The sequence below is a fragment of the Medicago sativa genome, chromosome 8 (genome assembly GCF_051527215.1).
Source record: "Medicago sativa cultivar Bolivia chromosome 8, Bolivia_mono, whole genome shotgun sequence".
Classification (NCBI taxonomy): Eukaryota; Viridiplantae; Streptophyta; class Magnoliopsida; order Fabales; family Fabaceae; genus Medicago; species Medicago sativa.
This window is the reverse complement of record NC_140756.1, coordinates 50,686,440-50,704,452: the sequence shown is the minus strand read 5'-3', so window position 1 is coordinate 50,704,452 and position 18,013 is coordinate 50,686,440. Positions and strand designations below refer to the sequence as shown.

At 34.8% G+C, this 18,013-nt stretch overlaps 1 protein-coding gene across 1 annotated transcript; it reads right to left on the bottom strand.

Moving 5' to 3' along the window:
• Positions 1 to 9,811: 9,811 nt before the first annotated feature.
• LOC146899361 (uncharacterized) lies at positions 9,812 to 12,649 on the bottom strand. Its single transcript, XM_085732804.1, has 2 exons — positions 12,017 to 12,649; positions 9,812 to 10,413 (listed from the first exon to the last, which is right to left on the bottom strand). The coding sequence occupies exons 1-2, from the start codon at positions 12,470 to 12,472 to the stop codon at positions 10,054 to 10,056; spliced, it is 816 nt and encodes a 271-aa protein (XP_085588930.1). The 5' UTR covers positions 12,473 to 12,649; the 3' UTR covers positions 9,812 to 10,053.
• Positions 12,650 to 18,013: the final 5,364 nt, after the last annotated feature.

Genomic DNA, 18,013 nt, shown 5'->3' with positions numbered 1-18,013 from the left:
GGACCCTACAGAGTCCGAGAGAAGTGCTCGCATGGAGCTTACAAGTTGGAAGAGTTAAGTGGAGAGGCTATTCCCCGCACTGGAATATAGCTAATCTGCGCCATTATTATAGTTAATATCTCATTTATAAGTTCTTTTTCCGTAAAACAAGCTTGTTTCGAATAAGGATGGCATAAGGCCACTACTATGACTATTGTTATCTCTTTGAACTATTAAATAATATAAGGATATGGTTGCACTCTTTTCCCCTGCAAGGGCGGGGGTTTTTAACGAGGCGCCCTCTCCTTTTTAAATATGATTATCTCTGCACATGTTACTTGTTATTGTTATTTACGGACCACAATCAATAGAAAGATGACGACGCAACAAAAACAAAAGCAAGACATTATGCGACCACCACTGTAGAGGGTTCGACTAAATAAGTCGCCGGTAACAATATGCGGCCACCCTAAAAGTGTTCGACTAAATAAGCCGCCAATACATTATGCGACCACCACAGCAGAGGGTTCGACTAAATAAGTCGCCGGCAACAATATGCGGCCACCCTAAAAGGGTTCGACTAAATAAGCCGCCAAGACATTATGCGATGACCACGAAGAGGGTTCGACTAAATAAGTCGCCGTGCAACAATATGCGGCCACCCTAAAAGGGTTCGACTAAATAAGCTGTCGAAGAGATAAAAATTATGCGGCCACCCTAAAAGGGTTCGACTAAATAAGCCACCGAAGACGTAAACATTATACGACCACCCTTTCGACCGAATAAGTCACCGAACGATCAAACAAATGTATGACCGCGTTACAAGAAGTTTGGGTACGCCATGAATAGAGATTAAACAAACAAAATTAAACGTGAAACAAAAACCAACACAATAGCCGCGGCGACCTCGTTAAACGAATTACGAACCCCCGGCGACGTCAACCTTAATAAAGGTTCTTACAAGGGTCGGCTGTTAAAACTCGACCGACACACCACGGCTCCGGCTAAAGGCAAAGTCGCCTAAGGTTATTCTCAAAGGAAGATCGTCCACTAGAAAGGCTCGGGAAATGAATATTAAGGCGCACAACCTCAAGGGTCGCCAATATAAACTCGCACGAAATCATGCAAAGGATTCACAAACAGCTCAAAAAGATATGCGAAATACTAAAATTTTTCAAAAGGACCATAAACATTGTTCGCAGATAAGTTAAAAAGGCGCTTCGCGAGCCGCCCAAGAGTTAAGCTACAACGGAGTATAGAGCAAAACAAATGAAAGGAGGCATCATTCATCATCCACCAACTTGCCATCAACAATGATCTTGAATGGATCCGGCTCGTCCATCTTAGCATCGGGATTAAGCGGCGGCACTTTGTTCGGTAGCACGCTTGAAACCATTCTCAAAGTATATGGCTAAAGAACGCCTTCCCTCATCCACAACCAACTCTTCCTTCTTCAAAGCGGCGTCTTTCTCGTTTCTCTCCAACTCGGCGGCCTCCTTCGCCTTCGTCATCTCCTCCAAAGCTTTCTCTCGCGGCCTTCTTGTCTTTTAACGCCTACGATAGACGCCATTCTAAGCTAGTAGCTTTGTGTTTTCACTTCTCCACATCCTCCGCAACGTCTAGGTGTTTCTTCTCCACCACTCCATACTTCAATTCCAAAGCATGATTCGGTAACAAAGCACGCGGGGCAGCCGTACCGGCGTCGGCAACTAAGTCACTCACTTTTGCTTTCACCGTGGCTTCAACGTTAATCTTGGCAAAGGGCACCTTCTCTCGCCATATACCTACAAAACAAACAAAGCTCGTCAAAAATACAATAATAAACTTACGATCCAGAATAGTATAAGGTAGGAAAGCATACCGTCGGAAATCAAACTCGAGTGCCGTAACGACTCCATAGCCTCATCGTTAAGAGAAGTACCGCCAACTTCCCTAAACGCCGTAGGGCGACTTCCTCCAAGCTTGGCCCCTATAGAGCTCCTCGACTTTTTGGCACGGGATAATCAGCCCGAGCGAGGGCATTTCCATCACTTCCACCCTTCCGAACCCTCCACCTCGATCACGACAACGTCGTCTTTGGCGAACTCCTTCCTCTTCAATTTTCGTAGCGACATGCCGGCATGATTGCTCGACACGTAACCATCCGGGTTCTTATTCTTCTCTAGCTCGGCCAGATATTTCTTCATCTCGGCTCTAGTTAGAGGCAACATCTCTTCTGCGAGAAACGGATGAACGAAATTAGTCAAATAATTACAAAGAAAAATTCAAAGATAACAAATCGGACTTTTAAAGACACTCACGCAAGTAAGCTTCCAAGCGAACAACGTCGCCCTCTCTATTCAAAAGCTCATGAATGTTGGTAAGAGGAACCGCCTCCAACAATTGAACTAGCTTCCGCTCATAAGGAGACATCTTATCTAGATCATACCCCTTCATAGCTAAAGGACTTTTAGTCCGGCGAAGAGGAAATTTGGGTTTTCCGGCCATCATCACGAAGTAGTAGAGCATTCGGTGCACCTTGCACTCTAACAAAGGTATCACGCCATTCCTTTTGAAGTTGCAAGCATATTGGGGAAACAACCTCTTCCCCAAATGAGCGAGAAATGGCGATCCAAGTGCCCTTATTTATGTCTTTGGTACCATAAAAACGAGAGGAAGACGCCAACCGAAGGCTCCGGGCCCAATGATTTACACAAAATCTCGAACCCACAAATGAACGCCCTACTATTTGGGAGAATTTGTGTGGACGCCACGTTGAGATACTTTAAGACATCCACTTCAAAAGAGGTAAATGGAATCTTCACGCCGAACTCCTCGAGTACGACGGTGTACATGAAATAAGACTTGTCGCCATCACCCATCTCCCGATCGCATACACATTCGTCGGGATCACGGACAACAAAATGACGTCTTCCTCCCGACCGGTAGCGTAAATGTTAAACTTACTCCGAACAAATCCATGGGGAAGACGTCGACGTATAACGACTCCTCTGCTAATACTTCTTCAGCAAATGCAACCATTTCTAATAACCTAGAAGAGTAACCCTTCTTTAAAAATACGGACGAAAGGTTCCTAGACGGACGAATTTCCCAACACTCGTCCTCCTTACGATTCGTTCTCGAAGTAGCAGACAGAAAACGGACAATCACTATCACTACCCGAGTTAGCACTAGATTCCCTAGATAAGTCTCTAAATAAATCCTCCCCGTGAATCCCTTGGTAATAAACATCCCAATTTATAATCCCATTGGGACCGGTTGCATGTCTCAAACACTCCCTCCTCAACCGATCCCTTTCAACCGGATTAGTGGGACGAATCAATCTTCCCTCCCGTCACACTCTCTAATCAACACCATCCCTAAAATTTGAACCCTCACAAGCATGGAAAAATAAATAAAAATATGAGAGAGAATAGGGAATGAGGAATACTGTGAAAGAAAGGAAAAATCTGTCAAAGTCGCTTAAACCGGGAGGAAAATTGAAGAAATGAACAAAGAAATGCAAAAGGGTCAAAAGTCGAACGCGATCTTAAAAAGGAAGAAATGATTGAGTGAATCGACGACATAGGATCTTGACACGTGGCGGCCATCGAGGGAACCACGAGAATGCAAAACGTTTGGAAGATAAGCCGACAAAATGCCATGCGGACCTCAAATGCACGCCGCACGAGCAAAACACGTCGCCCGAATTTCGAGTAGGGCGTAACCCGAGAACGCCACTTGGAGTAAAGGAACTCGCTACCAAGTACACAAACCACTTTGCCTTTTTCCAAGTATCGTGCTTGGGGGGCTGTGGGTGGTAAAACTATAAAATAAGCCGAGATACTTACTCCACGAGGGACTTTGAAGGAAAGAGAAGTCACCGTAGGAGTGCCCTCCAAATAGGGACGATAGATGCCCGGGGAGGCGTTCGGACCACAAAACGAGGTAAGGTCTAAAAAATTTCAGCGAGACCAAGCACCTCGCCTCCTCCCAAGGCTCATGCTTGGGGGCCGTGAACCGCCAATACTTTCTTAAAGGACTTGGATACCCTCCTGAAAAGTCAATATCACACTTTCATCACTTCGCCTTGTCCCAAGACTCGTGATTGGGGGGCTGTGAACCATCATAATATTCCTAAAGGCTCCAAAACCTCCCGTAAGGGCCTTAAGGCCCCTAAGAAGGCCCGGGCACCCTCGGGAAGGGCCCACGGGACCTCGGCGCGCCAAGCTTTAGGGGGCCGCCCTTCCTATCTTCTAGAAGTCTCTGGAAGCCGCCTAAAATACGAGAATATCCCTGTTACTTGGCCTCCAAGCAACCAAAACCCAAGCCCATAGCAGGCTATAAATACCACTCTTGAGATCACTCTCGGGGAATGGAATCACCAGTCTAAACCTTAGAATCCTAGAATCCCTTACCGTACTTTTTTGCAAGTACAATTACTATGGATATATATTGAAGAGCCGAAGATTCTTCAATCTAGTGATTTTTGTGTTACTAGTTCCTAAGGGAAGCTGACAATTTAAAGGAATGTGTGTCTCACTTATATAAGGTGTTATTTAAATTAATACACCGATCATGTGAATCACTTGGATATTATATGATTTGAATCGATGCATCAACTAAATGATCACATGTATATTCACAACCTGGAAGTTTGTGAGATTATTATGTCAACAAATTTGACTAAGAGTTTATTTTCTGAAATTGTTCAAAAATCATTTGATAAGTATCATTTTTCAATTGAAATTGATATTGAACAAGCGTATGCTAATAAAATGGAATTTGGAAGATCCATTATTTAGACGTCTAAAGTTAATTGTGTGATTGATACTTATCGGACCATACCTTATAAACTCTATTTTGGTTATGAGATCATGCCTTATAAACTCAATTTTGGGAATCAATAATTTTGTATATTGAGATATTGATATGCATCAAGCCAACACATTACTATATGTAAGTTCTCCCCTTAATTTATCATTGGTTTAAGCTTAACAACTGATATTTCTCATCTAAGTGAATTTTTGGATGTGTTGTGTATGTCACAATTGCTCCAATATAATGCATTATGATAAATCTTGAAAGAATATTGGGAAAATATATTTAATATAAATATCCATCTATGATTAATTGTATTGAGCCAACTTGTTTACAGCCCGATGGCCGATTATCAATTGATGGATTGGTTTTCCCAATATTAGGGGAGATGATAAGCATCTAAAAATTATGAACCCGAAGTTCAAATAAATTATTTAAAAGGAAATATTATTGTCTCTTCTTGATCCTCAAGATATAACTCATTTGCAAAGGTAAACAAATCTAATACTAGCCGCTAATGCTCCAAACGAAATAGATATCGAGATAATCTAATATTGCAAATGACTCTCGGTCGTGCACGAAGCATGATAGATCAATCGGTTCCAAATATAAAAAGCCTTGAATAAGAAAAGGAGCTTAAAGGAAAGATAACCCAAACGAGGATATAGAAACTCTAAAAGAGTTTTCGACATAATTGATTTTTCGGTTCCGAGAAGAACTAATCGAATTCGAAACTTATAAAATATTGGTAAATTATGTCATGAATAAAAGATCTCAATGGAATGAGATGGAACCGAAATGAAGTCAACGTTGACGTGTTTTTGCATATAATATAGTGCTATATGTGATAAGTAATAATGAGGATCATGTGTTAAAGTCGACTAAAGATTATAGATAAAGAAAATATCTACGAATGAAAAGAGACAATTCTAGTGAAATCAAACTCGCTTCATGAAGCAGACTTTGTTTGGACTTGTAGTCCGCACACTTGAAGGTATGAACTTAAATGACTATATATGATTTTTCGCGCGAAAAGGGAATTAGTATGGTAATATACATATATGTAGAGTTTGATATGTTCACCTACGGTGAATTGGTAAATATCTACCATTTATTTTTAAGAAACATATATTGTTCACCTGAAGTGAATTCAAGAACTTTTTCATACTTGATTAAGTTCAGTAGCATATGAAAGGCTCAAATTATATTAAACTTTTTCAAGAAATTTATTTGTATATGGCTCAATTGATAGAGATGATTATATGAAACTCCCTGAAGGATTTCATTTGTGTGAGACACATTATCAAAACTATTGGAAAGATGACATCATTTCTCCATTTTAAGGATTTGGAAATGAATTTGTGATAATCAATTTTATGATAATGGTATAAATATTATTAGAACTCATGAAGAGATTCTAAAATTTGTTATATAAACGTTGATATGGACAAATTTAATTGATTATATACTAGAATGATTGAGATGTCACTTGCCGTAAGTAAAAACCATGTCCTCAAGAAAATTATGAACAACTTGAATTGGTCAAGTGAGGACACTAATGTGTTTTACTTATTATATATATCGTGGTATTTTGTTTTTGTGAATATTAGTAAATGCAGATAATCAAGGAAGTGGAGAATGTTCTTTATTAAGGATTATGATTTTATACATACAAGAAACTTGCGGTTTTTTAATTTTGAAAGGAGGTTCTTTCAACAACTCAATATGAAGATATCTCAAGAGCTGCTAATTTAGAGAAGAATATGGAGATAAATCGGATCTTTCTACAAAGTCACCATCAAGTGAAGCTTTTGAGTAACATGCATAAAAGATTATTTGACTTTCTTCATCTCATATATAATTGTTTTTATGAGGGGAGACAAAAATGTGTTATGCACTCTTTTTCCCTTAACCATGGTTTTATCCCACTTGGTTTTCTGGTAAGGTTTTTAATGAGGCAAACATTATGACACAAAAGGATGTTGTACTCTTTTTCCTTCACTAGAATTTTTTCCCATTGGGTTTTTCTCTAGTAAGGTTTTAATGAGGCATATCCTCGATGGACATCCAAGGGGGAGTGTTATGAATATTATAAGTGGATGTCCATATAGCAATTGGGTTATTGGGTCATACTATTAGCTTATTGGGCTATATCGTGCTTGCTCCCCAAGTCATTGGTGCTTGTTCCCCAAGTCATTGTATTTCTCTATAAATAGAGATCATATGTAACCTAATTGTATATACCAAGAGAATAATAGAATCATCTCTCCTCACTTTCTTTCTCCTTCTCTACTTCTCTCTACTTTATTCTTGTTCCTATTTCTTTAGTTTCATAACACATGATAAGATGTTTATACTATTTAGAATATCACCACACTTCAATTATACAATGATATTGAACTGCCATCAACTAAAATGCACGAGATAAGTGAGATTGTGTAAAATATCGTACATAAAAAATGCATGGGAGAAGCGGGCATTAACTATCATCAACTAAAATGCACGGGATAAGTTGCCACCGATTAAACTAACTTTGATATACAAGACAAATTGTTATTTATAAAAAAAAAAAAAAGTTCTTACTAAAACATTTTTACTATTTAGAATATCACATTACTTTAATTCTACAATAATATTGAATAAAAACATAAAAATAAAGTCACATACGAATAAAAAAATTAACCGAAATAAATCATTCGGACCAACGGGTATCCGTGCAGAGGCACGGGTATCTTACTTTTTTTGGTTACAGCACAACACGGGTATCTTACTAGTATATAGGGTGAAAAAATTAGTCCTCGAAAAAAAATTATTCTTTAAAATCCCTTACAAAATTAAACCAAAGACAATTTTATTCCTCCGTTGATATTTTTCTGCATCCAATTTTTTTTATTCCTATTTTTAAACCATATGGTTGGACATATTTGACACTCGACTTTTTTTTTTTTTTTTTGACAAATATTTGACACTCAACTTGTCTCACTGACTACTACGTTTATTGTTTAGGAAAATATAGGGTATTTAGGACCCTAAAAAGTAAATTGGAATGGTTTGGTCCTGGTAAAAATAACACGAAATCAGTCATTATTTTGTTATTTCTTGATGAAAAAAAATAAAAAATGCAGTTTTTTGAGTTTTGGGGCCAAATTGATACTTTTATTTTGGATAAATTGCACATTTGGTCTCTTAATTAATTTATGGAAAATGTTAACTTGTGCCCTTAAGGCACAAGTTAATGAAACAAATATAGAAATAGCTCAATCGGAATGTACGCAATACATTTAATCTTTAAGTTTTTAATGAGTTAAATGCACAAAATTTTATAAAATATTTCTCCTTTTAGGTCTCTTAACATATGCCCTAAGGGCACAAGTTAACACTACCCTTAATTTATAAGTATTATTTTTGTCCACTAATTAAAAAAGATCTGTTATGGAACTCTATCTCCATCCGTAACACCCTAAACCACACATATAATCAAATAATCAAATACTTCAAGATGTTACTCTTCACCATTCATCACATAAAGAAAATTCCATCATATAATATAATATAATATCAAGTCGTAGCGAAAAAAATTGCCTCGGCATAATAAAGTCATGCATCATATGTCCCGTGAGTATAGCTCGGTTGGTAGGACAATGCATTATTATATGCGGGGGCCGGGGTTCGAACCCCATACACCCCACTTATTCACCTTATAAGGTGAATTGCAGCTACTAGGCTACCCGACCAAAAAAAAAAAAAAAGTCATGCATCCTATCTCAAAGTAAATACATCAACAAAATGATCTCATGGTTTTCTCAACAAAATGCGATAACATAAAATAAAATCCCAACGGTTCTAATCAAAGCAATCCTATGCTAGATTCCAAAGCAATTGCGGTAAAGACGAGTAGGCTCCAAAGCCGTCCTCGGGATACTCACGTCAACTAAACATCCTCCGTAACACCCTAATTCTGTCAATAAATATTAAATAGTAATAATGAATTTAATAAATAGAATGCTACTCGACTCAACATTAGATCACAAGAATAGTATAAATTTTCCATTTTAATAAACAATTTTAGTAGCAGAAACATTTCACTGAATTCCTTAATAAAATTCATTATTGGCATTCAAGGTTATAATAGAAATAACAATAGTTCCAAAATCCAAACTTCAAAAATAATGAAGTTAACATCAACCCCAACCCATAGTGTTACGGACAATCGAGCTCGTAGCGACTACATGCTTATTCAACTACCAAATAACACAACTAAATGGAGGGCATCCCCTCATCTCCGCCTTCTAAAACGTCCCGCAACTACTCTTCGTCAACCCGAGTATCAACCCGAAATATCCTAGTGTCATGAAATGGCTACATTGGAATTTTACTATGACTTGCTCAACAAGTTCCCTAACAATCAACATCATTGCATCTATCCACCATCTACCAAGAGTTACACATGAATTTCACTATCATGTGCTTTAAATTTGAAATAAAATACTTTCAATAAGTTTCACATGGTACAAGTACAAAATGAATATCACTCTTAGCACCTCTGGTATTAGTTTTTTGGTTTCTTTGAATAACACCTTGTGTCAGTTGGGTTCCTGGTTCATTTATTTTAACTTTGGGTTGGGTTTTACAAGGTGGAATGATTTGGTTAGTAATTTTGTTGGTGGTAACCGATTTTTCGTACATCCCTAACCTTAGCCACACTGAAAAATGATGCTTACCACCAACACCTTGACTATAGTATATAAAGCATAATGCTTTGGAAGCCATTTCAGCCATGGTTAGGCTAGAAGAACTCACATCCTATCTTCACATAGGACTTGAAAGTGTTGATTTGATGCATGATTAATTAAAGAATGTTTAAGCTTCTTGGAATGATACAAAGGGCATTGTCCAATGTCCATGAATTGAACCACATCAAGAGTTTACCTCAAATATATGATTCTAAATTAGCTACCTTTCAAATAAAAAAAATCAAAAATAAAATATGTACAATTTTATAGAAGACCAACTTCCACATGAAAGAAAAATATTCAATGGTAAGAGTCCAATCCAAATCCAAATCCAATTAACCAAATAGTGTACATTACAATTCCAAATCTACTCAAAAATAAAATACAAGAGTCAAAACAAAAAGAAAACCAACATTATCCTAAAATGGGTACTGTACATAACATATGTAAATAGCCTAACAAACAGCAACAATGTAACTGAAATATGATAGAATATGCAGAACAAATCAAAATAATGACATATTTTACTACAAAAATCATATCATATATCATCCGGCAGGTGAAAACTCTGCGAACCAAAAATCTGGTGAGAAGGGCTTTGAACAAAGACAGCTACACCACATTTGCTGCTATTGAATCCTCCCCACAATGGAAAATTAACAGTTCCTGTTATTGTCTTCTTGGCAGATATGTCTTTTTCGGTGCAGAGCTTTTCGAGCTTTCTAACAACAAAATCGTTTGATAGAACACGGCCTTTGTTCTCCCCTCTTGGACAGTCGGTAACTAAACCATTTTCGTATAAGGCTACCATGACATTCACACCGTTACTGTCGACTTTGCTCCTCAATGCTCCAGTTAGTGACACTTGCAAAGAGTCTTGTGTAGGTTTTGTGAAAGTTGCCTGCAAATTAGGCGGACAAATTTTTTTAATTAACAATATTTATTAATCTAAAAAGAAGCAAAGTTTTTGTATACATTAACTCTTATTATCATGACATAAGGATTGTTAGAAAAGGTATGTGATTGTGAATTGGTCTGTGATATCATGGTTTTTGACGTCTCTATAACAGCAACGCAACCTCAATTAAACTTGCATCAAACGAATTTGACATCGATTATCCTTAATATTAAGATTCATGATGCAATTTGAATTCTTGAATGACATGCATATTTCATCACAAACCTTCTATTATTGTTTGATTCATGTACCTATTGCAAGAATAATTTTTTTTAAGAAGTAATTTTATGTTGGGTGTGAAATAGTTAGGTAATTAAGCTGGTCTTAAAGGACGCTTTTGATCCAGCTGCCGTAAATATTAAAGAGTTGATTCTGTTAAGAGTCACACATTGGATGAGATATGACATAAACATGTATTTATAAGTGGATACATTTCTCACCTCAGAATGTGTGATTCTTTTAAGGGTTACATCAAGTAAGTACGTCAAAATGTATATAAGCATGTAAAAGTTAGTTACATCTCTAATAATAAAGGAAGGTATGAAAAGAACAACAAAACTTACTCAATCCATAAAACAACTTAATTTCAAATTTCAATTAGGTGAGAGCAATTGGCCACCTACTTAGTGTTGTGTGGAAAACAGAGTATTGTGATTGACAATGTTTCAACAACTCTTTTGGTATCTACTTGAAGTGTTCTTTTGTGTGATTGAGATTGGGAGACTGAAGAGATAGTGTGGCTTATAAGCTACATTATCCTTTTATTCAGTAATGAGTTAACATATTTGATCATATATAAAATAATTAAATGAAATGAAATCTTAGATCCCTTTACATAAATTTTAAGCACCTAAATTCACAGGCTTAGGCAAATCAGCGATTAAAAGTACATTATTTTTTGTGTTTTTTTCAGGGTCATAGGCTCATAGCAACCTAAAAAAGCAACTTTGCAAAGGACAAAATATATTTAGTTTTTCCCTTCACTGCCTTTATTTTTTCATTTATTAGTACTTGTTTCAATTTTCCTATGATTTCTCTTTTGATCTTCAAAGCTTTTTCAGCTAAGTTAACAAAGTATATATTTAAATAATAAATACATTTTCCAACATTATTAAGATTTAAAACATTAAATTCTATACAAAAACCTTCTTTCCAAATACCTGAGTATTTGAAAATATTGAGAACACCGACCAAAAGTTGAGCCTTATATATTACTTAGCATCAAACATAATTAGAATCTTATGATAAAGCAAGATTTCATCTCGTGAAGCCACGATACTCTAAAAATGACGAAAAATCATGTCCGATGCGTCTTGATACGCATATCAAAGAAGTATCGGGCAATTAATATTATAAAAAATGACAGATACTTATCTGTATCGTGTCAGGTATCTATAGGGGATTCATATTTTTTGGGTGGTGGTCGCTGCCCCAAACCGCATATATTATGCATTGTTCATACCAACTGAACTAAACTCACTAGTGTTTTGTATGATTTCACATTGGTATATAATGAATGAAACGAAACAGAGAAAAAACAACATACCTGGAACGTAGGAGCAGGGTATCTAGGAGCATTTTGAATGGCATCAACAATAGCAGTATCATCATTTCCAAGACAATGAGCCGAACCTTGAATCACAACTTGAGGAGTTAACAACGTATCAAGCCCTAAAGCCTCAACATAAGCTTTTTGTCTTACGGTCCATTGACTTGATCCATAAGGATCCTTCCATCCCATGTAATCCCAATAATCTACATGGAAGGCCAACACAACCACCGGCATTTCCAGCTGAAAATCACCTCTCCCCAACCTTGACAACACCAGCTCCGCCGCCGGCGACGTTGCACATCCTTGTGATGAAAACATCTCAACCACCACTGGTCCGCCGCGTCTTTGCTCTTCCGTTGTTACATCGGCTGTCATGCTGCTGCTGCCGCCGTCTGCTGCGCTGTCTCGACTCCCCTTGTTTCCGAAACAGGTCCAGAAACGGGGCGCCATGGCTTGTTTTTGCCAATCAGCGGTGGCTGTAGGGATATACAAAGAAAAAAGAAAGGTGGATTTTGAGAAAGGGAGAAATAAATTGAGTTTTTTTTTAGTGAATAAATGTTAATAAAGGGGGTGGATTGAGGATGGAAGGTGGAGAAAGAAATAGGGCGAATAAAGTGGGTGAGAGATGGAGGAATATGAATATTTGATGTTTGCCTCTCTTGTATTGTATTGTTGCTTAATGGAGAAGACAAAAAAAGGTTGGGTGAACGATCAAGATTAGCTTATTTAATTCTGCAAAATAAAAATAAAAAAGCTTATTTAACAATAAATTAAGTGAATAAATAATTGAAATGATATTATTATTATTATTATTATTATTATTATTATTATTATTATTATTATTATTATTATTATTATTATTATTATTATTATTATTATTATTATTATTATTATTTATAACTAGCATTCATATGAGTACATATGACTATTTTTTTTATTGCATTCATGCTTATAAATAGTATAGATTATTAATCCCTTTAAAGAATTGAGATGTTATCGTTTTTTCAAGAGTTTAGGGAGAAACAACTTGTTGAGAAGTGGAGAATTGCATATCCAATAACGTTTTAGAATATAAAATATACCTTAAATTACGATTGAACTATAACTAAGAGACATTATTATTATTTTTTTGAAGACAAAAATATTATTATTAAAAAATTGCTAACAAATGCCTTTAAAATAATGTTTAAATAGTATAGAAAAAAATTTAGTTTTTGCATAAAAACATGTGTATTTAATAATTTAATAAGTGTTTGTATTCTCTTTATAATTTTTATTTTTATAAATTCTTTAAATAATCTCTAAAGACACTTGTCAAAATAAAAATGTAAAATAGTGATTGTTTTTGTAAGTACTAAACTTGTATTTTTTTTCCTCTCGATGATCGAGGTTTAAACCCTGCACTTGCGTATATGTTTAAACCCCGAACCTCGCATATATTATCGTCGTCCATATCAACTTAAGCTCACTATAACTAAACTTGTGATTTTGAAACAACTAAATATTCTATCGTTTCTTTTATCGGCTAAAGTTCATGTGAGTTTTCATCAAATTTATGTGAGACGTACACAATTTTAACCAAAATCAAAGACTGTATTTTAAAAAATGTATGTTAAATATTGTGTTGGAATGTAACCTATTTTGCACCGTCAATGTTATTACTAGTTACGTTGTGGACACGGATCTGTTGGGATGCACGTTGAAAGTTGTATTGTCAGTGTTGCGGTTGGACGGTAGTTGTTTTTAAACAGTTGTCACACAACATGTGCTTAACGAATCCAACACTGCTTTGAAGAGAGGTTACGTTACGGGGTTGGCAAGGAATCAAATTTAGTTTTTTCTGGAAACCATATTATAACACTAAAATGTATGCTATCATTGATTCATTTTCACATTGTTTAGTTAGAAAAATGAAACAAGTTAAAAATAAGTTAGAAAAATGAAATAGGAAATGATTTTTCACACTCAAAAACTCAATTTACACTTTGAGAGAGAGAAAGTGTTAGAGAGAATCATGTGATAAATATATGATATGTTGGTGATGTAATAGAAAGAGAAAGAGAAAGATTTTTTTTTTTTGAAGGAGAAAGAGGGATAAAGATAAAATGTTTTTTTTTTTTGGTTACAGGATAAAGATAAAATGTGAGATTGAATAAATGTAAAGAGATAAAATTTTGTGAAGAAAAAAATACAATATTCCTTTGTTACAACGGTCTCATTAAATCTTTGATAGAAAAAAAAAGGGTCTCTTTAAATAAAATCGTTTCTTGCACTTGATATACAATTAGAGATGTAAGCAATACAATTCGGAACGAGAGTCTAAGACTTCAAATTTCTAAGATACAAACTTTGATAAGAAATTCTTAAGGGTGTGTTTGGATGAAGGGTTTGGGAGGGGAAGAGAGGGGAGGATTTACTTTTCTTTTTTAAATTGCGGACATTATAAAATGATTATTAGAACATTGAATTAACAACATGATAAATGATCATATAATAAATACTTCAAAAACACTTAATTTATTTTAAACAAACATTTTACATTGTTCGTAATTTAAAAAATAAAAGTGAGCCCTCCCTCCATTCCCCTCCTAAACCCTCAATCCAAGCACGTTGTTCTATGCGCTTTTTGATTTGAGATAATAAGAGCACAATTAAAATGGTAGAGTCTTGTTGTTGTTCTTCAATCATCAACTTCTTATATATGCAAGGATTTGAGAGACGTTGGAGAAGAGTGCCAACACATTTAGAGTCGTTGAGAAGCTTTCAAATCAAGGATGTTGGGTCTTTATCAAATATAGATAATGCGGTGATTAGACATCTAAGATTCCTTTGCCGATACTAGAATTATTCTTTCATTTCTTTGTCCTTGAAGTTATTTGTTTGTTTCTACACGTGGTCAAAAGAAGACAAACTATACTATCAAACTTTGATAGAGATAACTACAAAAGAGGACAAATACGATGTGGTGTCTCGGGTCCCTCAAGATATTTTGTACTTCGGCGTCTAGAGGTCTTCGAGTCCGATGCTCGTTAGAGTCCGATGAAAATCTTCATCTTCCGAGTAGCATTCTTTCTTCGATCCAAGGCGTTGACTTATGGTTGACCTTTTTCGGATCATCTACCATAGTTTTTGAGCTTCTCTTGTACTTCGATTCTCTTATACATGTTCATACCTTGTTAAATTTTAATCTATGGTCTTTGAACATATATTAGCATATCTAATTGTTCTTTAATACTTTGTTATCATCAAAACCTTAGAGGAATTATACAAACCAATTTTGTTCCAACGCACTCACTTTACTATATTTTCGCACATAACCACCTCTTTTAGATACCGACTTGAGCGTTGGAGTGTTAATGTGAACGCATGCACCTTTCTCCTTCGCCATGAAGATTCAACCTCTCGTAACACCGGAGCATCACGAACCACCGTTCAGAATCATTGATCGTCATTGGACCGATCACTTTTAATGCAAACAATTTCACTTTAGGGATATACTTTACCTTTAGTGAATTTTTGTATGTTTGATAAGGTAGAAATGGCCACGGATATGATTATCAATAACGATGGATGATGATAACAATGATATGTTTTATGATTGATAAGTCAATGTTAATGTTTATAGCTTTCTTAGTATGTTAGCATGAATTTGACATATACTAGTTTTATAAAAGTTGATTTCATTCATTGGTTCTCAACATGATGAAGGTCAAAAGGGGATATGTTTTTTTTATTTGATTTTGAATAAATTTGTGAATAATGGAGGATTTTGGTATTAAGGTTAAAGAATGGTGGAAATAGGTAGAAAATGGTAACTAAACAAATTCCCAATTAATCCAAGGAAGATGTTTAGTTTGGTAAGGATCGCCACATGAAACGTGGTTTCTTGATAAGATCAAGTCACAGCTTAACGAACCAAAAAGATTCACATAAAGTGATTTTTTTTATCAAAATTCATCCGCCTTACATATCATTTTCGTGATCTATTTATATGAGCTTATTACCAAACACCCCCCCCCCCCAACCACCTTTTCGCAAATATATTCAAATCAAAATTAGATCCCCTTTTGATCTTCATCAATAATTTTGGGGTTAATAGGCTTTTACCCCCGCCATTTGGGGGACTTTTGGTATACCCCCGTCGAAAAAAACTTGGAGATTCCCCCCGTAAAATAAAGATTCCTTGGTTTACCCCCCAAAGCCAACAGTTAGCATATGACCGTGGACAAATTTGATGATGTGGCGTGCCGATATGGTATTTTATTTATTTTTTGATTTTTTTAATTTCCATGTGGCATAATTAAAAAAATTAAAAAAAGAAAAAATTAAAAAAAATCTTTTTTATAAACCCAAAAAATCTTTTTATTTTGAAAAAAATCTAAACTTTTTTTAATTTCATTTTTTTCTATTTTTTTATTTTGATAATTAAATTTCAGAACTTTTAAATATCTTCTTAAATTAAAAAAATATATGAATGTTTTAAAAATCTAAATGTCATAAAAAATTAAAATAAAATAAAATGAAATTAAAAAAACAAATTCTTATAAAAATTATGGAATAAAATTTTCGAATTTTTTCTATATTTAATTTCTCTCGAAAAAAATGAAATTAAGATTTTGACAATTAAAATAAAAATAGAATTTTCAGATTATATAATTTTCCATAAAAATATAATTTTTCAGATTATATAATTTTAAAAATTATGTTAAAAAGATGAAATACCTAAAATACCCTCGATAAATTAAAAAAAAAATCCCATTTTTTTCTCTCTTCTTCTCCAACAATCCCATTTCCAGATTCTTAATTTTTAATTTTTTTTATTACATCTCACTTATAAAATAACTTAAAAAATAACTTAAAAAAATCAAGATTATTAAAAAAACTTTAAAATTAATTTTTTTCTCCTCTTCTTTCTCCGGCGCCTTCTCTTCTTCTTCTCTCCTCCTTCATCAACACAACATCAACACACAACAATCCACAACAACAACACATCAATCTCATCATCTTTTCCATAAACTACACAACATCATAAAAACAAAATTTGAACAACAACAACACATCAATCTCATCATGTTTTCTATAAACTACACAACATCATAGAAACTCAATCCGGGCAAGAAAAAATTGAACAACCGTTTTTTCATTTTTTTGAAAAGAAGAAGAAGAAGGAAACAAAATGCGCCCCTGTTCAGAGAAGAAGAAGAATAGGAATCAAAATCATGTCCAATTCGAATTTTACAAGAGAAATTTGGGGATTTTAGGATTTTAGGGATTTGAAAAATTGGGGTTTTTGAATAAATCTTTTCCATCTCGATTTTGTTTTCCTGGTTTGAAATTGGGTTGAAGAAGATATGATTGATTTGATTTTGTTGTTCTTCTTCTTCTTGTTTTTGTTGTTGTTGAAGGAGTGAAAAAGAAGAAGAAAAGGATGAAGAGAAGAGAGAAAGATGATTTTTTTGTTTTTAAGTTTTTTTTTAATTGTAAATAAAAATAAAAAGGACATATAAATGATAAATATAATTTTTTTTCTTGTCAAATTTTTTTTTTTTTAAAATAAAAAGATTTTTTGGGTTTATAAAAAAAAATTAATTTTGCCACGTGGAAATTAAAAAATAAAAAAGTAAATAAAATACCATGTCGGCACGCCACGTCATCAAATTTATCCGGTCGGATGCCGATCGTTGACTATAGGGGGTAAACCAAAGAATCTTTATTTTACAGGGGGGAATCTTCAAGTTTTTTTCCACAAGGGGTAAACCAAAAAGCCCCGAAAATGGCGGGGGTAAAACCCTATTAACCACTTTAAATAATGTGTTGTATATTTTATGTGTTCATTCCATCTCTTTTAGGCAATGCATGCTGCTCCAATGTACATTGCGAGAGACAGCTCCAACGCCAATCCGTGGACAACTAGTCTCTTTGAAAGAGTTCTTTATAGTAATCGGAATTGTTGTAAGTTCTCGAACTTTTACGGTTGAACCTTGAATTTTC